This window comes from Buteo buteo, chromosome 10, assembly GCF_964188355.1.
Source record: "Buteo buteo chromosome 10, bButBut1.hap1.1, whole genome shotgun sequence".
Lineage (NCBI taxonomy): Eukaryota > Metazoa > Chordata > Aves > Accipitriformes > Accipitridae > Buteo > Buteo buteo.
The window spans coordinates 42,683,070-42,703,746 of NC_134180.1; the positions used below are offsets into that span (position 1 = coordinate 42,683,070).

Here is a 20,677-nt window from a genome sequence, read left to right on the forward strand (position 1 = left end):
TCAATTGTGTAACATTCATATGCAAATATATGCTGTGGGAAACATTACTGCAGTCCATTCGTTGAACTTTAGTGCTGTAATGCAAAAAGCATTTTTATGGATAAAATTCTTTCTGATATTGTGTGTAAGTGTATTCTGGAAAGAATATGTACCCTGTGGTTGTTAGCAGATGTAATGAGAAGCATTTGTCCAACTGGATTGTTATCTTGGTGTATTACTTAGATTCAGTAGGATTGGATTTAGCTTACAAGGCTCTTAATGCGTGGTTTACTAGCTAAAAGTTGACAGTTCAGTAGCTGTTGATAATTTTTTGGATAAGGAGTGATAATTAAGGAGGTGCACAGGAGAAACAGGATATTTGTTTGATGTCTGGTAAGAAACTTGATCTATTTAGTGTTTGGGACTAGTTGGCGTAAACCAAGCTTTGCTGGCTTAAAGAGAAACGTATTTGCTTATGTGAACTAAAGATCAGGCTTTATTATATCGAAGATAATTAAACAAGTAAATGATGAAGTGCTGAAACCATAGCAATCATTCGTGTGCATGTAGTTTATATAGTATACGCCTCTCCTGCTAACCCAGCTTTCATCTCACCTCTGAGCTCACGTAATTCACGGCTGTTTTCTCCTTGTTCTGTCAGTGAATGTTGTGCAGTCGCTTAGTGCTTACCCAGTGAACAGCACTTGTGTGATTTTGATTTGGACGCTTTCACCTCAAATGTATGTGATAACATCTTTTGTTATCGAATGGAAGAACCTTAACAGAGAAGAGGAGATGAAATGGGTGCGAGTTCCTCCAAATATTAGTAAATACTATATTTATGGTGAGTGTTCACTTGAAAATATACCACAGTACATTAATTGTTAGGGAACAGAAAAATGTAGCATTACTGAGCTCTGGGATTCCTTTTTCCCCTCTCTGTGTTTCTGATGGCTTTTATGGTAAGGACCAGTAGAGGAATTCTTAATTACCGTTAGAGGACTGATTGTAGAGGATTGACTGTTACATTAATAATCAGGTTAACAAAGAATGAAGCTCAGGAGCGTGTTCATTTTTTGGCAATACAATAAAATTAGTTCTGGAATATTGAGTACACCAGCTAATTATCTAAGTTAATATGCGCATTCCATTTGCATTTTGGCTTTAGGCTTAGAAATTTTTACAATAGCTCCATAAAGGTGTTAATTCCATGACAGAATGATGCTAGATTATCCAATATGGATTAATAGTTCATATCTTCTGATATTAAAGTATGTATCTATAAAAGATGGCTTTCATTATTCCCCTCTCTGGGCTGATCTGTACTCTGATATGTGACCAGAGCCTCTGTGGAGGTAATTGTTTAAAAGTAAGGTAACAGTTTTGGTTCAAAAGGCTGATTTCGTCTTTCCAGATCACTTTATCTTGATTGAGAAGTACCAGTTCAGCCTGTACCCTGTGTTTGCTGGAGGAGTTGGCAAATCCAGAGCAACGGATCAGTTTACCAAAGGTGACTTACAGGATCTTTCTCCATGTTGTTGATGAAATAGGAGCTTGTAAAGATGAACTTTAAATGCAGGAGAAGTCTGCATCTTATCAGAATAAAAGTCAGTAATAAAGTAATTGTGCTATAACTATAAACAGTGATCTAGACTTCTGTTGCTTTAATTTGAAAACTCTTTGTGGGATTAGTTGAGTGAGGGACCTGAATTCCCGTGCATCTAACTTTAATAGCTGAGATCCTAGGTCCCTGTGATTCTTCACTCTCCAATTGTGGACTATTCTCTGATTTCATATGCTCTGATTTCATTTCTTAATAGCAAGGGAGCAGTGGCTGCCTCCCACAGGGATGGAGGAGTCATGTCAGTATTTAAAATAATTCCTTCCTTTTCCTCTATTTGTTCTCAAGGTAAAGGTTTGTTGATGTGCATTAGAACTGTTTATCAGGGGGGTTTTGTGTGTAAGCTGTTGTTTCTACTGTTTGTTATTACCCTGTTGCAGACTACTTGTTCACAGACAAATTATTTTACTGCATTATTATCTGAATTCCTTTTATTTCCAGGTGGATATGAAAATGAGAATAATGCCAGCCTCTATGTGGTTCTACCAATACTTATTTCAACCTCAGTTCTGCTGCTTGGAGCATTGCTGGTTTCGCACCAAAGGTAAGTTGTTCATTGTCATATAAAAGTCCCAGAAGGCCTTTAGAAGAAGGTGATGCAGCTTAGATCATGCCTGTCTGCTGAGCTGGTGGGCAGGGTCTTTCTGGGGAAGGCTAGGAATTATTTTCATCATATATTTGATGTATTGTACTGGAAGGCAGTGGACTCTTGAAATACAGCACCAAGAATTAAGGTGTCTTGAGTGCACAGGCTTGCTACCTTGTGAAAGTCAGACCGTTGCCCTTTCAGGTCTGGCGTCCTTGCAGTAACGTGATGATCAGTGCTGTTCATTTTCACTGGGAAGTATCACTTCAGCCTATACCACATACTCCTCACTTCTTCAGAGTGATTTATGGGCAAGTTAATGAGTGTCATGTGCTCTGAATTTGTAAAGCACTCTTGAGTTCCATGTGCAATTGTCATCACAAACTAAGGTCTGAAGTAAAAGCCAGCTGAAACAAATCCCTCTGAGTTTTGTGGAAGGTGGGTTGGGATCATGTTCAACAAAGACTGCCTGTACCTTTTATATTTTGCTAAACTGCCACTTGGTATGTCACTTCTTTCTTTCTTTTTTCTATTAAATTTTGGCCATCTATAATATCTAAAATGATTTGTTTCATTGTCATAGTGTTCTGGGTAAATAAAATCGCACAGATTCCTTTTCTGACATAGCAAAGGTGAATGACAGCAGTACAGAATGTATGAGAACAGTACCAACTTCAGAATTTACCTCACATTTCAGAATGAAGAAACTGTTTTGGGAAGATGTTCCAAACCCCAAGAATTGCTCCTGGGCGCAAGGAGTTAATTTTCAGAAGGTGTGTATTTCCCTGGTGACACTTCTTCCCCCACCCCATGGGTCTGACTGCTCTTTGCTCAGTACTGAACTCTACCTGTTGGTTAGACTAGACCCTGCCTGAATTACTGAACGGAGCAACTCGGAGCCTCAGAAGTTAGCAATACAGCGGTTCTCTCAGCTGTAGAAAGCTAGTATGTGGAAATGGGCCAGGACCAGAGACCAGCACCTCTTCTGAATGCAGGGGGTGTTTAAATTTCAGAGCAATTAGTAAATCAGTTGCAGAATCCCATAGGTGTAATGCTAATACACCTCAGTGAGGGCCAGGTGTGTGTCAAAGGCCAAATTCTTTGCTGGGATAAACTGCCTCTCCGTTTGGCACGTGAATCGGGAGCTGTGATGTGATGAGCTGTGACAAGTAAGGGTCTTGACGTGGACTTAGGCAGTTTGCACCAGCAGACAAAGTTTCTCATGGTCTCACAGTTTGATGGTGTGTAATCATTGAAACAATAATCTAAATTCAGGCCTGTTATTTCTAAAAGTAAGAGCATCTAATGGCAGAAGATTTTTCAGGTATTTAATTTGCTTTCCCAGTGAAGGTTTCTTTTCTCATCTTTTATTTTATTTCATTTCATTTAAACAGAGAATGGACATTCTTTGAAGTCTAATCATGGTCACTGCCTGCTGAACCATTGGGCCAGCTCCCAGGCTTCCTATACAGAATTGTTAGAAGATTTTTCTATTTATATTCAGAAGACAGGAAGCACAGATACAATACAATGCTGATTTGTTTAAATATAATGAATCCTGGAAGTAGCTCTGTCAAAAATCTAAAAAGCCCTTGCAAAAAATTAGGAGCAAGTGCCATATTACAGACCAAAACACGGTTTGTCACTTGCACAGGCAGAAGCACTTTAGATTTGGTGGTTTTAACTTTTGTTTATTGCCCTACTGACTAAGGCTGTGACTGGCAAAGGGCTGAATACTTTCAAGCCCTGGGTTTCAAAAGGAGTTGAAAGAGCCCAGCCCTTCCCAGGATGCAGCCGTGGAAGCAGAGACATCAGACTGGTTTGAGATTTATCCAGCTTGAGCACAAGATCTGCCCAGTTACTGACTTCACTTGAAAGTGTGTTTTTATTCTAATTGAGTATTTGTTCAACTGAGAGCTAGTTTGGGGGTTTCTGCTGGCTCCAGGCACATCAAAGTGATCAAGTCTCTTATTTGCACAAGTACTTGGTTGTCCCATTATGGTCTTTTGAACTTTTTACATGCGTTTGGGTGCAGCAGCAACTCGGAGAGTGTAGAAACTGGGTGTGTGTTGTGCCTTACTGTTTTTTTTATTTGCTTGCTTTTTCCTGAAAATACCAACGTGCATGTTATTTGTATGGCTTCTTCATTTGTTATCATTTAAACATGCAGCCACATCAATGCAGATGCCTGAATAATCTCTAACATTAGATATGTGTTTGAAAAAACAAGCCAGAAATCCTCAAGGAAAATCTGATTTCAGTGGTGTTAAGGCAGTTTCTGCTTATTTTTTTTACTTACAATTTTTGTGGCTTTTTAATGTGTGCTGAAGTACGTACTTCTCTGATGCACCAAGCTGTATGTTTTAATGTTAAATGAAGCTCCTGGAAATCCTTCTGTTGGGGAGGACGCAGTTGTGGTCGGATGGAGGGAAGAGTGGATGTTCTCCAGCCTCGTGGCAGCAGTCGCGTTGGCTGGTGTTAGCAGAGCCTGTGCCTCTGGCATGGTCTAGAAAACGAACTGTGTTTTACTCGTGCAGGTTGTTAAATCCCAGACCAGTCTGAGATGTCTGCTTCCGTGGCTGCGTCCGGGGAAGGGCTGGGCTCTTTGAACAGCTGTTAATTGCAGGAGTATAAGTTGCACCGGTGCACCTGTATTTGTCTATTTAATCTTTTCAACTATAGCAAAAGGAGCTCTTGATAATCCTCACTGTCCCCGATTGCAGAGGTGCATGAAGTTTGCATGTTGGATTTGGCATGTTGGAAATGATTCTCTTCGCCGACTGGTGGAGCAGAAATAAGTGCATTAAAGTTGATGAAGTTTTAATTAGGAAAGGAGGGTGAAGCTGATACCCTGGTGATACTGTTCCATATTCATATGCCTTGTTCTATAATTAATGGAAAAGAAATGATGCATGCAAGTAGGAAAGAAACTGAAGTTTGACATGATTTTTGACAGCTTGTTATGCAGTAGAAAGCACGCCTCTTCCGTACGTTGTACTAATCTTACTGGAAAATGTTGCTTAATGTTAATCGCACTGAAGGCACAGTGCCTGTCCTCAGATCAGCATGATCATCTCTCACTCACCTCATGAGTGTCCAAGGCCAGAACGCATTCTTTGAAATTGTGTGCTTAGGGCCAAATCCTGCTTTTATACGTGTGCATGGAATTTCCAGTAGAAAAAGCAGCATATAGTACTTGTATGGTATTCTTCCTTAGTTTTATTACAACTGCATTGATTACATAAATAGCCTGTATACCACTACTGGGAAGTTCTGATGTCTTTCTGAAGGCATTTGATGTAGAACTCCTGTCGTGTCCTGGTACGTATCAATATTAAATCCTGGAGTTAACATCTGATCATTACTTTGTATATTCAATATAGCACATTTGGTACTCCAGAACTGCATCTATCCTGATTGTATTGCTCACAGCAGCAAGAGTTTAAAATCGTAGTCTAAACCAGGCAAGACTCTGTCTTGCAATCCTTTACATGTATGCACAATGTCAAAATCATAAAAATTCCTCTTATTTGCTCAATAAAATAGTAAATAAAAATAAAAAAGCTTTAGGACCTAGTGTTGGAGAAATTACTTAAACACAACTACAAATGTTTTACAGGGGAATTAGTATCAATCTTGCAAGGACTTATGCATTTCTAAATTACCCCACTATGTCCATGGGGTTACTTGCAATGTGTAAAGTTAAATATATGTGAAAGTCAAAATCTTGTCTTGGCAGAATTAGGCCAATATCATAGTTTGATATATCTGTGTTTAGCAACTAGAGTGCAAAGTAATTTTGACTTTAACCTGTCTCAGGTGTGGTAACTGGCTTACAGCTCAGAGGTAGTCTGTTGCTTATGAGACAAATACAACCTAAAACCTAGACTGAACAGGGAAGCAAAATACAATGTTGTTTGAAATTCCTTGTTTGTTTGGGTCTCATTTGCAGAGTTTGGGAACTGGTGACCTGAGATTATGACTTTTCTCCCAAGTTTTATGGAACTACTTTGCCTGTTGTTTAACACAGTTTGTGCCCAGATTATACCGTGCATGCATATACTGTGGAAATACAGCACTATTCACCCAGTTTACTCTGTAATTGCTGATATGCTATAGTTTTACATTTTCTCAGGACGTTGGATTATGCAATGTATTTGATTAAATATCTGACATGTTTTAATAAGTGATGTGTCTGAGTTGGCAGATGGTGGCCTTTGCCAAACAACATACCTGTCTTTGAATGTGATGTATCGAATCTTTGCAGGCAATATTATCTGTATGCTTTCTGTGGTACCCATATGCGTTTATAAGAGCAGGTACTTGGGGCTGGGGTGAGGGAGCAAGCAGATTTTGGGAGGAATATAACCCATCTCTGTTCAGGATAAACCAGCTGCCTGTTGCAGGAGGGCAGGTATCAGGAGGAAACATGGTGTTTTGGTTTTTCAAAAGCTTCCTGATAATAAGCGTCTCCTGTTTTGAAAATGCCACTGTGGGCAATATCTGCTGACTGGACTGTTAGTCTGCTTCGGCACAGCAGTGCTTCTGCTCCTGTCAGTTCATAGCAAACCTGTGAGTGGGAAGATAGCTTTCATCAGGGAATATAAGCTACGATTATTATGGCTTGATGTATACAGCATAGAGCAACCTACAGCTCATTTCAATAGCTGGTTTAATTTTATACGTGGTTATTGACATTATTTTGAAGACTAGGAGAGATTCCAGTGTGCAGGTTGGTTTCGATGTGGGAAGGTGATGGACTTGTGTGGGGCAAGTACCGAAGCACTTAGAAACCTGCTCGCCAGCTTTGCCGTGTGAGGGCACAGGCGTTACTGATAGCTAGTCTAGACTAAAGTAGTAGCCTAAGATACGCAAGTTAGTGTACTCTTTTCTATAATTGTATACTAGTCTAAGTATTTTGACATGTTCCTAGTTGTTTTGGCAGCTTTCCTGCTGTAAAATATGGTTTGCTAATATGCACAAAATCTGTTTTTATCTATTTGTTTTGTCTTGAATTCGTTAGGAAATGTATGTTTTTCAAGTGACTTTTCCTTTGTAGCTAGGAGTTGCAGTTTTGCTGTCAGTTCACGCTATTGTGTATTTTACATGCATATATATTAGGTAGTAGTAAAGCATACATTTCTGCAAAATCAGTGTGTGTTTCTATTCATGCAGTTCAAACATACAGCTGCTATTCAAATGGGAATGGTCTAAAAATACTACGGAAAGGCTGAATTTGACCCTAAATAGTATAATCCTAGCAGGGAAAGTTACTTTAGTTGACATGTAAATGATTAAGTCTGTTGTTTATACAATCTAAATAAAAAGCCAAAGATGTCTAAGGGTATAAGACCTTTCAAAGCACTTGCGTGTGTTTTTAACAGTATGTGCATGTTTATTAATGTCAAAAGGAATGGGACCATTCAGCTGCTTCTGTTTCAGCTTGAACGATAGGCTGTCTTGGCTGGAGTACTGAGCACTTCACAGAACGCTTGCTTTGCAGCACCTGACACACAAACAGGTTCTCGCTTTTGTGTCTTGTCCCTCAATCTTCACCTACGCGCAGACAGAAAGAAAAGAGGAAATGTGTTTTAGAGGATTTTCAGTTATATACTCTTACTGAAACTATGGGGCTTTTGTCTGTGATTCTTAAAATCAGTAGCTTCGTACTGAAATAAAAATAATAGACGAGCATTAAAATATATCTTTTCTTCTAGCCTGAAACTTTTGAGCATCTTTTTATCAAGCACCCCGAAGCAATGTCATTTGAGCCTCTTCTTCTGGAACCAGAAATAGTGCTGGAAGACATCAGTGTTACTAAAGTGTTGAAAAAAGAAGACAGACAAGATTTTTCAGTAATTGATTCAATGTTTACAAAAATTCAAGACTCTGAACATGACTCTGCTTGCTCTAGCAGCCATTTCAATAGTAGCAGCTTCTCCGAGAGCTCCCGTGATGACCAAATCGGTGGAGAAATTACAAGGCAGTCCGATATTAAATATGCTACTATTATCAGTAACTCCAGATCAAGTGGGCTTTACGAACAGAAAATGACTCTAAGAAGTTGTTTTGATAGATGCTTCTTAGCTGAAGATTCCTTAGTTACAGGTGCTTTCTCAAGTAGCTCTTGGGAGGTGGGAAATGGGGCATTCCTTTTATTACGTGATCCGCCCGGCAGGCAGCCCAGCAAGACTCTTTCACTTTCCCTTATTTCTTCGGAGGGATTTTCGGAGCCTTCAGATCAGGATGACGCTTTCACAGACGGAGATAGTCCTGAGCGGAGCCTGTATTACCTAGGGATAACATCATTGGAAAAAAGAGAAAATGACGTTTTTTTAACAGAAGGTTCCGGGGTGATGTGTCCGTTCCATACAACCGATGTCCTCAAAGATGTGGGGTTTCTTCAGCATACACCGCCTAATTTGAATGTGTGTATCCAAAGTAGCCTGAAGTATAAAGCCACTGTGCCATACGTGCCGCAGTTTCAGATGACTGCTGCCAAGGTGCAAGAGACCACAGAGAAAAACTCTTAAGTCATCACACCATAATTTGATACTCTTAATGGTTTTTTAGGTGTTGATACCTTCCCCTGGTTTTCCCTCTCCTGACTTCTTTCAGGGGCTCTCCTGTTTTGAAGCTGGGTAACTGGTTCTATATTTGAGTGCCAGAGTTTTAGTAGGAAGAAATTCCATTTCTTGACCTAATTTTCAAATGTGGGGCCTTCCTTCAGAGATTGGATCGTGTTCAAATTACCCTCTGGTGCCAGATGACCTATTGTTGATGCCCGTTAGGTGTACGTCTGAGCAGCCCTGTGAAGAACCGCAGTTGAAATTGGACTCGGTGCTGTAGACATTTGGGTGAGAGGATGGGACACGATCCAGATGCAGTCTGCGCCGACACTCGGTCAGCTCTGTGCGCTAGGCTGCGGTCTGTCCCCAGGGCAGAGCCACCGACAGCTTTGTAATCCCTCGGTAGCCGCAGCCGGCTGCCGCGAACATCCCCGGCCACCGCGTTGCTCGTCTGCAGGGCAGAGCACGGCAGCACCTTCCCGGTGTCGTCAGTGCGTGACCAGAGACTCTTCCTCCAGCTGGGGAGAGGTAGAGGAGTCGGGGCTTTTGCAGGCTTTGGTGTGGAGATTCCCAAACGCTCCTCAAGGGCTGGGAAGGATTCAAGTGACATATACCAAAGGAACACAGCTCCTCTCTCATGCATTTACTAAACGGCCCTTTACAGTCCCGATGCAGATTGCAGCCAGTTCTGTAGCAGTGGGCTTCTTTCAATTGATTGTTGTCAAACAGGACCACGTTTTCCACAGGGGTGAGCACAGTGTGTCTGTTGGCAGTACAGACCCGTACACACGTTTCTTCTCTCTGTTCAGGAGAAGTTTGTCAGCAAACTGTGTTGAAAGAGCTTGTTCTTGTTTTAGGGTTTGCTTGGAGACCCCAAGGGCAGGATAGAAAGGAGTGACCTACTATGTACGTGTGTGGTGTTTTGGGGGGAGAAGCTCAAAAGTGTCATTTTGCTGGGAATGATTTGGGACACGGAGTGCTACAGACTGAGTCGACCTGGATGCGGTGCAGCCACTGGCCACTCAGAAGGACTGCCAGGTTATGATACATCGGTATCCACTTGGACTGGTGGTAAATAGATGCACTGTACAAATACCAAATATATTTGTTAGGCTTTTTTTTCTCCAAAATTCTGATGTATTTATTGCTTAGCCAACCTCTGCGTTAAATTGAGCCTGTGAATACGCAGATGGTCCACGTGAAAAACTCGGAACGCTCTATTTCAGGTGTTGAAAGGGAGGCCCTGACCAATGATGGCAAACTTGTGGCTGCTGTTAGGGGTCTTTTTTAAAGTAAATTGAAAATACTCATCAGTAGCATCAAAGAGCTGTAGAAGAAACTGTGAGGTCAGAGACATGTGCCGAATAGTGCATCGGTGTGTAAAACACTCCCTGAAGAAGTAGTGGTTCCAGTAGCTAAAGACTTACGGTACTGCAAGAGGAAGAGAATCAAAATTCTTGTGCCTACATTAATTGTGGCCTGTTATCTGCGTAAAATGATGTGCTTGGAAGTAAAATGTCCACGTTTTTGTTGTTGAACATGAGATTCTAGTACAAATGGTACTGCTGTAAAACTAACATCTCTTCGAAACTCCTTTCCTAAGAGCCCACAGTAGAAAAGGCAGTAATTTGATCCAAGGATCCTGTATTCTTGATCTTCGGTGAGCCAGCCTGTCTGTATGGACTTGGAGAAGTCAGTTTGCCTTCACAAGCCCTGCTCCCCTCAGCTGAAAAGCTTCATGATGGAAGGAAAATTAGGTCTTGGAACTGAGCTGTATTTTCTGGGATAAGCTGGTAAAGAAAAAACACACTTACTTGCAAGCCAAATATATTTTTTGTACTTCATAGTTAGTAAATATTTTTGTATACATGCCTTTTCAAAGAACTATTTTGAGGAGCTAAGAAAGATTAATATATTGTGTATTCCAAAGCTAAATTTATCTGAAACTTATATAGCCAATTAAAAACAAAAGGGCAAAACCCAGCAACAATAGTAAATGATAGAGAGGTGTGGAAACACTTTAATATATTAGTGATAAGAAATTCTATGGAGCAAAAGGGACCAAAGCAAATATATATCTGCACTTTGAATTTAAGACAAGCTTTACCAAAAACCCCACTGCTTTTTCTCAAACAAGCTGCTAACCTGGCTCTTGCTGGGGGTCTCTGTTTCTGGATGTTGAATATGACACGGATCTAATGTACTTGTTTCAGAAATATTGCATGTGGCGGGGGGAACTAAGACCTGTTTCGTGTTAGTAGCCAAAACTCACTGTCACTTGAAAATGTGGTTGGAGGCTGCATGGACAAACCTGAAGGTTCCTGTACAGTTCCAGGAGTAAAGCTGTGATTAGCACCCAGGTGAATGCTTAACTTAGAATTCTATCTGAAAAAAGAGATTCACTCCTGCCAGCACATGAACTTGATGCGGCACAACCTCCAGGGTCCTAAGAGTGCCCCGGGAACAGACTTGGGTGTTGGATTCTGCCTCTCCTGACGGTTTGTCCACCGGATCCAGCATCCCCTGAAGTTTGAAGATGTGGGGAGGCTAGTGTAGGTCAGCTGTCCCACCAAACCTGCCCCAGGTAGTGCCGCAGGGATCCCTCGTGGTGCAACCGAATTTGGGGTGGAAGACCCAGATTCCTGCACATCAACCTTCTCCTCTTGTTAACCGGCGATGCAGAGGTAATGTGAACTATTGAAATGCGGTTTTGTGACAGCTGCCGTAGTATAACCGTATCACCTTCTGTTTGGAGGAGAGAGTCCCCTCTCAGCGCCCCTGCAGCACACCCATCTGCTGAAACTTCTTGATGTTGGGAAGTGTAAAGGGTAGCGCAGCTGTCTGTAGACTGGAATAATAAACGCATGGTTCATCATGAGGTTTGGATTTCTTTAATTACAATGTTCAGAAAAATTCTTCAGTTGCATTTGAAGGTCGTCTTGCTCAAGAAATGAAAAGCTCTCGTTGATTTTACCATACGAAGTCCTTATCCAGTAACCCTGTAGGGACAGGAGTCCCATTAACCATGGGAATGATCAGCTGAGTGAACCAGTGAAGGCTTTGCTGGGAACACGGGAAAATGCAGGAGTTAATCTTCTGTCCCCCGTCATGCAGGACTCTGACATGCCTCAGAGCTGACGGCGGGAGAGCGTTTGCAGCCTGGACTTGCTGTGATGCCTGCAGCTGTGCTTGAGAGTTGCTGTGTTAAAAAAGCAGCGCAGAACGTCTTCCCTCGATGGAAGTTGGCAGGTACCCAGGTATCGCCACCTGTGGGAGTCCAGCCTGTCCTCCTGGGTGCTGCTGCCATCCCAATCATGGTTTTTTCCTAATGGCCGGAGCAAGAGGTGCTCTTTAGAAAAACAAATCGATGTGAATGTAAGAAATGCTGCAAATATTAGCTGATCTTTTCTGCTTCAGCAAAAAGAAAAGATTTTAAGTATAATTACTGTAGAACCAAGCGATTTAATCCCTTAATGTAGGTGTGCCTTTTCTGAAGCAATCTCCATACCACATCTCCAATCCCTAAGTTTCTGACAGTGCAGGTAAACCCAGGTCCCGACCCATAGTGAAGGGCAGGACACAGCTGTACGAGTTTATTCAATAAATACTTCCTAAAACTGGCTCTCAGTCTGGCATTTTCATCCGTATCCAATGGACGTTCAATCCCGCTCTTCACCTTTCTTTGCTCTTGTATAAAGCCAAAATCTGCATATCCTGAATCCACCATCTGCTGCCGTCTGCCTCTGCCCTGGTCTCCGGTTACGGTTTCAGCTCCGGCCGCTCTTGCGGGCAGCATCTGCCTCTGGGAGAGGAAATTAAGAGCTGGGGTCAGTTATCGCATTCTCCTCTCACCATTATTTTTTTCCCTCAACTTCAGGTCAATTTGTTTGTTCAACAAAGCTGAGTACTTCCCCTGCCATGTTAGATAACAGTGTTTTATGCTGTGTTTGCAGCAGTCTCCTCCTTTCACAGGGTAGCTGATACACGTACTTTACCCAGGAGCAAAATCTCATTTGTTTATTCCTGAGTGAGACAAAGATGGGCAGGTACGGTGCCTGGGTGAAAGCATTTTGTAAGGTAATTTTGGAGGGTTGTTTTCCTTGCAGAGCTGCAAGTAGACAGCCCTCCTGCCTTCCCTCGATGGCTTCGTGTCTGGTGCTTTGTCACGAGAAGGGCTGGACCAGCGGGCGCCTGGCCGGCTGCGTGTGCCAAGCAGCTGGTCTTCCTACCGGGGTTGGGTTTTGGTTGTTGGAGACTTGAGGCTCAGTTCCCCTTCGATGTACTGGAGATACACTCCACCCACAGCAAGAGAGTTTTCCTCGTGCCTGTAGTGAGTTTGAGTGTTGATTTTTAAGAGCAGATACTTTATTTTTAAGTACACAGGAACTCGAAATGCTGTACAGAAATTATGTCTGCAAGCACAACCCCTTTCAGGCACATTTCTTACAAAAGCCAGTGAAATTTAAATATGCTATTACACATTTAGAATTGAAGTTATCAGAGGTGAAAACTGCAGAGGAAACTGAATTTCTGTATTAATCTCCCAAGGCAGACTTTTGCTGACAGCTGGACTGTCGTAGCCAGAATAGGAGCTGCTACTCAGCTTCCCCCTGCCGCTGACTTCAAAAAGCCTGTCTGCTGAGGCAGCGGGTGCCAAGGGACGCAGCGAAGGGCTGGAAGGAGAGGTTCACGCTCAGGACTTGGGTACTCGAAGCTGTCTGAAATGGAACGGAGCCAGGAGTCCAGGCTCGGTGCCTCTCCTGGGCTCCGGCCTCGTCTTGGCAAGAAACCTGGCAAGTCCCTGCCAAGAAACGAGGAGAAAGTAGGGAAGAGGGTCAGGCCGTGATCTGCATCAGAGTCTTCCTCCAATTGCTGGGGGCAAAGCGGGTTTCGCCTGATGACCTTCGTCTTCATCTCGGCTCTGATGCGGTCCCCTCCGGCCAGGGCCGCTCCTGGGCTGGGTGCCTGGGAGAGCTGAAGGGGCTCGTCTGCCCTGGGGCACGGCAAGGGAAGAGAAATGCCACAGAAACACATTTTGGAGCATCCGGAGAGCACGGTGCCACCATAAACCCGGGGCTTGGCTGTGGGAGTAACACAGCACAGCCTCTATTTGCTTCTAACAGTGAAACTGTTAATGCTTCCCCATAAATGTACCTACGCCTTTGCCACAAGTAATTAATTCAATGTTACTTCCCTGTAACGTTGGTCATTTTGCAGAGAGATGGGGTTTTTTTTGCTATGGCTCCATACCCACCAGGAAAGGCTTTTCAATTTAAACTGGACAAGCAATTAGGAGGAACCACGTGCAGCTTCTGAAGTACATGTTAAGCCCTAATATTAAGCTCTTGCAAATTAATTTTGAAGAGCATTCAGGAATATAGCTCATTTATCTAAGAAAATTAATCAATGTGTCATTATTCCTTTGACATGTCACTTGCAGCTACAGTTAAATGCCCTGATTTTTTAAACTGCAATTGATGTTTGAAGCAGCAAGAAACTGGTTTTCATATTTTGTACATGTGTAGATTGTGTCTTTGAGCCATTGATCTGTGCAATCAGCCTTGGGTTTGAAAGTTTGCAGTAAAACGGGGTTTGGGTTTTTCTTTTCCCCTTGCATTAACTGTGAACTAATTCCTTTTCTGTATGTGGCTTTCATTTCTGGAGCATTTACGGTAATTATTTCCCACTAACGAGAGTGTAACTTGAAACACCACTTTCTAACAGTGTCAGAGTAATTTTGTAATTATTTTTGTGAATAAAATGTTTATTGTTGACGTTACAGTTGATTAGGTGTTTGCCTATTGTAGCGAGCCTTTGCCTCCCGTGGGAGCCAGCAGTGTGTGAGAGCCAGTCCTGCCCCCCTGCCAAGATTTCCCCCTCATGAACTCCATCACTGACATGTTTTTTTTTTTTTAAATTGGGAAAATCTTGAGAGTTTCACTTTGCAGTTTACTGGACCTGGACCTTGAAGAGACCAGAGTTACCTTGAAGAGACCAGAGTTGCCATATAATACACAGCATTTCTGTTGCCTGGCTCTGGAAATGTAACATACTGTAGTCCTGCAGTGTCCCATGCTGCGCAGCCGGACGCAGGGCAGAGCTCAGAGGAATCAGGGGCAGGTGTCCCCGCTTTTGCAAGGATGGACTATCCTAAGGGTCTTTTCCAACCTAAATGATTCTATGATTCTGTGATCTGGCTCACTTGTTGCGCACACACCTGGTCCTTCTGTGTCCGCACTTGCAGGTGCAGGTCGAATGGATATAAAGAGATTTCTTGCCTTTGTCCCTGCCCAAATCCCTCCTTCGTTAGTGCGGCTGGCATGGCACACGTAACCTGCTCCGTGTCTGCTCTGGTTTTTGGCATTGCCCTCCCTCCTTTGAGTGAAATATTCTCCTGTGATGAGACACTGCAAGGTGTCTGTGTTATTTTGAGCAAGCTGACAAAGGCATCGTGGTGAGCAGCTCCCTTGCCCCACAGTCACACAGTTCAGGCCGATTTGGGACAGAAATGGCAACACGAAGCCCTCGAGCGCCCTGAAAAGTCACCGAGTCCCCTGGGAGCCAGGTTGTCCCCATCTCCCCTTCCCCACTCACACCTTCACCTAAGGAGCCATTGCCATCTGCCCGGCCACTGCCCGGCGTGGGGAAGGAGCCCCCGTGTCCCCACCCTGAATTATTTTACTTTACAGGGCATTTCTGCGCCCTGCGTGCTCACCCGCTCTGCGCTGCAAAGTCCCACTTTCCACGTGGGCTCTGCCCACCGGGAACAGTCTCGTCCCTGTGGGTGTCACAGAACCTGGGGGGACGCGCCAGGCGTGACCAGCCCGGGTTGCACCTCTCTACCCTGGGAAGTGTGGAGGGTCAATGGATCGCTTACTTCTGGACAGGTAAGGAAAAATCTGGTGATGCAAGCAGGATTTGCAGCTAGATGCTGGAGGGGAAGAGGGACCATTGAAAGTTGGCTTTTTTTCCAAAGAAATACATAGCCAAGTTTGTTGTGGGCTGGTGGTTTTTTTGCCTTTAAATAAACACAGAAGAGGTAAAATTACCTCTTTAGGTATTTCTTTTATAGCCACTGTTTCCCTGACACCTCCATGGGAAAGGACTGAAATCCATACCTACCTCCTTCCTCTGCATCACCTGCTGCTGCGCTCGCCCAGACCAGCGCCCGGGGAACCTGCTCTGAACTAGGTAGCCGGTGGATAGACAGGGATGGAGAGGCAGGACATGTTCCTTTTACGTGTCTCTCTCTGTAAAAAAAACCCCAAACAATCAAAACCAATATGTGTGCTGGGGGAATAGTATTCCTTTTTGGAGACTTGTAAGGTTGTCTGTAATAAATGATACAGTGTGATGCACTTCTGGAGTGTGTTTTTATAGTTAATTGAATATTTTGAGTAATAATATTCTATGCAATACAGTTGGTTTTATTATCCTACTTTATTATAGTTTTACTGTGGTAAACTACCACTGCCACTAACATAAGCTATCCCTACTGACGAGGCATACAGGGTATGGCCAGAGCGCAATGGCTTTGGAGGATGTATTGCGTTTACAGGTGTAATGAGCGCTATCTCTGTAAGTGCACTATCTTCTTCCTTCCTGCAGTTTATATTTAGAAGACCTACAGGTGAAATTTGGTGGAGCAAGTAGTCACTGGCAAGTTAGGCAAATTCACCTGCGGGTACCAGCTGGGGCCAAGCTGCTGAGTATGAACAGCTATTTCCATACCTCCTTTCTGCACAGAATTTGTACTTAATTTCCTCAATTCCTCTTTGCTGGAATGTGGTTCACCAAGCCTCACCTCACCCTCGCCTCCCACCGCAGAGGATCCAGCCCACAGTACACAACACCGGTCTGCGCAGAGGGAGCTGGTGGCTGGGACGTGGAGAAGAAACGTCCCCTGCATGCCGGCATCGCTCCGCTGCCCCGGCCAAAGCCCCACTATCGCCCACTTGCTCTGTTTTTCATGGGTCGCTGCTGGCTGGGGGCAGAGGAGATCCGCCCTGCCTCACCGAGCGTCCCTGCATCTCTCTGAGCCATGGGGTTTGACTTTCTGTTGCTCGTACCAGGGAGATCTGTCCTGTCCAGTTAAATATCAGTGTGCTGACTCAGTGAGTGTTTTATGAAATCTCAGTATGCTGACTCAGTGAGTGTTTTATGATAATAACACAAAACTACTTTTATGTAATAAAATTGCCAGCCTCACAGGACACTCCAAGAGCCTTTAGCTTGTCAACGAGCTACCGGCCCCTAAATCTGCGCAGGGCAGGAGAGACCCCATTTCTCTCTGCAAGAGCTCAGCAGTTCTGTCGTACAACCCGGTCTCTCACCGAACGCGCACTCAGGGATGGAGGAGTGCCTGACACACCTGGATGGGCTGGAGAAATGACGGGAACCTCATGAAATTCAAGAAAAATGCAAAGTCCTGCACTGGGGAGGAGTCACCCCCCCCAGCATGAGCACCAGTACAGGATGGGTGCCAACTGGCTGGAAAACAGCTCCGCAGAGAGGGACCTGGGGGTCCTGATGGGCACAGAGTCGGCTGTGAGCCAGCCATGTGCTCCTGTGACAAATAAGTCCCCCAGCACCCTGGGCTGCGTTCAGAACATGGCCAGCAGGTCGAAGGAGGTGATCTAAAAATACAGAAGTGAGCAATACATGCTTCAAATAGTTACCCAGACAGTGATTTTGCTGTGGATGTTCCAGTTTATGTGTTCTCTATTGCAGAAAAAGTAATTAAAATCCAGGTTTCCGGTGTAAACTTCTGTAAGGGGGAGGATCCCATTCCTCCAGTCTTCCTTCTGCCGGGAAAGCAACAGGAGTTAATTTTGTCAGGGCTTGAATGGAATCCATAGGCCCTGGTGTGCATCCAGATTTTTCCGATGTGCAACAATAAACCACTGAGATTTCAGCACTTGACCCAGTGGCCAGATGCTGCCGTTCACAAAGACTCGGTGGCAGCATTGTGGCTCTCACAATGGAGCACTGCGCTACTGGCACGCAGCCCCAGGAAGACCAAAAGGAGCCGCAAAAATAATTTCCTTTCAAGAAGAGCCAAACTGGAAATACGCAGCACCCTCGTGGATGGAAAACCGCTTGGTTTTGGCAGGTGTCATTCTGTTCACTAATTATCCTAAACAAAAGAAAAGTGAATTGTCTGTGTGAGGCTCTAATTAATTACTACCCATCAGGAGCTTCTTATGCAAGAGCTGTCATCAGCAAAGCAGGGAAAGGCACTGAGAAACTCTCTCTAGGAGATCTGAAAATCCGCCTTGATGGCTTATGAAATACCGCAGTGTCCTGCTGTTAGGGAATGAATGGAAAAACAAATGATGAAGAGTGATGAAGGAAAGGAGATCCTGGGGGGGCTTTTAATGTTGATGAAAAGCCACAGACGGCGAGGTCTCTGGGCTGTGTGGAGCCTGTGCATGATAAAGGTCATGGCAGTGCACACCTCTGTTTGTATTTCAGCTGTAATTAGAGTATCTTGTCCTGCCTTTCTTACCACCAGCAATGCAAAGCACCTCTTTGCATAGTCCTAGATGGGTCCTTTCTGAATGCAAATGAAGCTCATTTCCTATCCCTGAAAATTACTTTTAAAGTATCCATTCATGTCTTTAAACCTGAAGGCAGCATTAAGGACAGATAACAAACGCAAAACTTTCTGGTGCCACTTTTACAAAGCCGATTCTCAGCAGAGAAACTCATTTCAATATTGAAACCAACGGCTTGTCAGCTGTGTCACTTTGTGAGGAAGAATGGATGTGATGGGAAAACCAAGGAGCAGACTCACCATTAATTCTCCCAAATCAAAGCTGGCAAGGCAGTGCTGGGAGACTTACACATAGGTGGGCAGGAGACACAGCGCACGCTGGAACTTGTGCTGCAAAGAAACACTCAGAGACTTATTTCAAGCTTCAAATGATGATTAAAGATCTGGGCCAGAAGAGCCTGGCAGTGAGATAATTATTTAGTCTTCTGCCTGCCTAATGTCAGAAGCGAGTTGCAGAGACCTGATGCTGTTTTGCTAGAACAGCTTGCCTTCCCTCTGCTTTCAGTTGCGTGGTCACGAAAACACCAGCTGAAGAGCTGCGCGGCCGCTGCTCCTCACCAAGTGAGGACCAACTGGCTCCTCAGCTCTGGGACCCCCTTTCTGCCCTCCTGGGGGGCTTGGGCCTGAGCCCCCTTTCTGCCCTGTGCACCATCCCGCACGCCCTGGCAATTTCTTCTGGCTGGTGCAGGAGGAAAGATGGCTACAGAGAGATTTCGTCCTACAACTCTATCTCATATGAAGGATGCTTGCTGGGTTTCTTTTTGTTTTCAATCCACAGGATTTTGAAATGCACTCTGAAAATGCAGACAATTTTATTTGCTGCTTCTCTTGTAACTGCAGATCCCTTTTGCTCTTTTTTCCGATCAGTTGGATATGAAAATAGATGTTGCATTAGGAGCCTTGTCCTTATCACTGTACGATGACTAACATCCAATTTCCTTTCAGGGGTTTTAATAGATTGCTCCCTAAACCACTTGGAGCTATCTAGCCGAAGCAGCCACTCCTACGTTGTTGCATTAGCAAGGTTAAAATTGCACTAGCTTTTGCAGAGATGTAACTTCAGCATATCTGAAGACATATTTCAATGCAAGTGCTGCTGCTTTGTGACACCTTCACGGTGCTGCCCAGAACCATTACGTGGTGGCAGCGCCCAGAAACACAAGCCCGGCTAGTGTCAGTGTCTGAGGCAGATGAGAAGGGCCAAATGCCAGCAAGAAATGAGCTCTTTGCAGCAAAGGAAGGAAAAAATCTGCTTGGATGATGATTCGGATAGCATGGGTTTGGAAGAACAGATTTTGCCCCGTATTTTCAAAGCTGACCATGCATCTTCAGCATCCATTGCTAAAACCTTCCGTCCCACTGACTCCATCACCAGCAGACATAAACCAGCTGGCCCTGTATTTATCACTCCACTCTGCTGCTGTCGAATCTACGGCAAAATACAGGGGGGCTTCAGAGAGCATATGTTTCCACTGCTGCCATGTATGTTAGCAAAACAAATAATTAGAATGGAGGTTAATATACATGACTCAGATCACACCCTCAATCTTGTCTTGCCTGCCATTAAAGTGCTCAGAGATATGGCTGACATTCATTGCTCTAAACAGCTGTTGTTTATTTGATCTTGTTTTCTTCTAACTTCTTTTTGTTGGATCAGTTATTGTCAGGCTAAAACATAGAAGATTTTCTTGTTGTTTTAAAAATTTGCTTTGTTTTTTGTAGGCAAAATGTGGTGTGTGAAAGACAGTGGGGCTTTTCTTGCCAATTTGAGATCCTTTTTCACACTCCAAAAAATCACAGGGTTAGGGTCTAAAGTCTAAATGGCTACTGCTTTGGTATGTTTTTAGAGAGCTGATGTTAATTAGCTGAGCCTAGTAAATTAATTGTTTTGTAAAATTGGTCATGTTAGTGGAGTTGTACCCTCACTGAATTAGATGCATTTTTTGGACAGGATTTTCTAAATCTACTGAAAAACCTAGATGCAAACAAGAAAGCTAAATAAGACCTTATCTTTGTAAGTCTCCTTATATGGAGAAAAATCAGTTCCCTGTGCATTTGCCAGATTAACCCTACAGATCGTGTAGCTGTCTTCTTTAGCCAGTGTTACTGATAGACCAGGAGCACTTGTTCAGGCTGGCTCACTGTGCTGATACAGAGCAGTCCCCCAGGAGAAGAAAGGTGGGCTACAGCAGCTGACACCGCTGTGCAAACACTGCGTGTCCACACAGTCCTTCTGCCGGCGGCGGTGGGTTATTGAGGACTTCAGATGTTTGTGCATGAGATGTAGCTTACCTGGGCTGCGGTCTGGATTTGTGAGTTTGTGTGTGCGTGCGTGGACGCACAGGCAATGGCGATAAAACCTTGTA

General features: G+C 43.9%; 1 protein-coding gene across 1 annotated transcript in view; it reads left to right on the forward strand.

The window, feature by feature from the left end:
• LEPR (leptin receptor) overlaps window positions 1-14,524 on the forward strand; it is a 46,058-nt gene extending 31,534 nt beyond the window's left edge. Inside the window, exons 15-19 of the mRNA XM_075037312.1 lie at window positions 641-823; window positions 1,394-1,489; window positions 2,042-2,144; window positions 2,884-2,959; window positions 7,904-14,524. Of these exons, the coding sequence (XP_074893413.1) occupies window positions 641-823; window positions 1,394-1,489; window positions 2,042-2,144; window positions 2,884-2,959; window positions 7,904-8,719 (1,274 nt within the window). The 3' untranslated portion in view covers window positions 8,720-14,524. The remainder of the gene's footprint in view (window positions 1-640; window positions 824-1,393; window positions 1,490-2,041; window positions 2,145-2,883; window positions 2,960-7,903) is intronic.
• The last annotated feature ends 6,153 nt before the right edge of the window (window positions 14,525-20,677 follow it).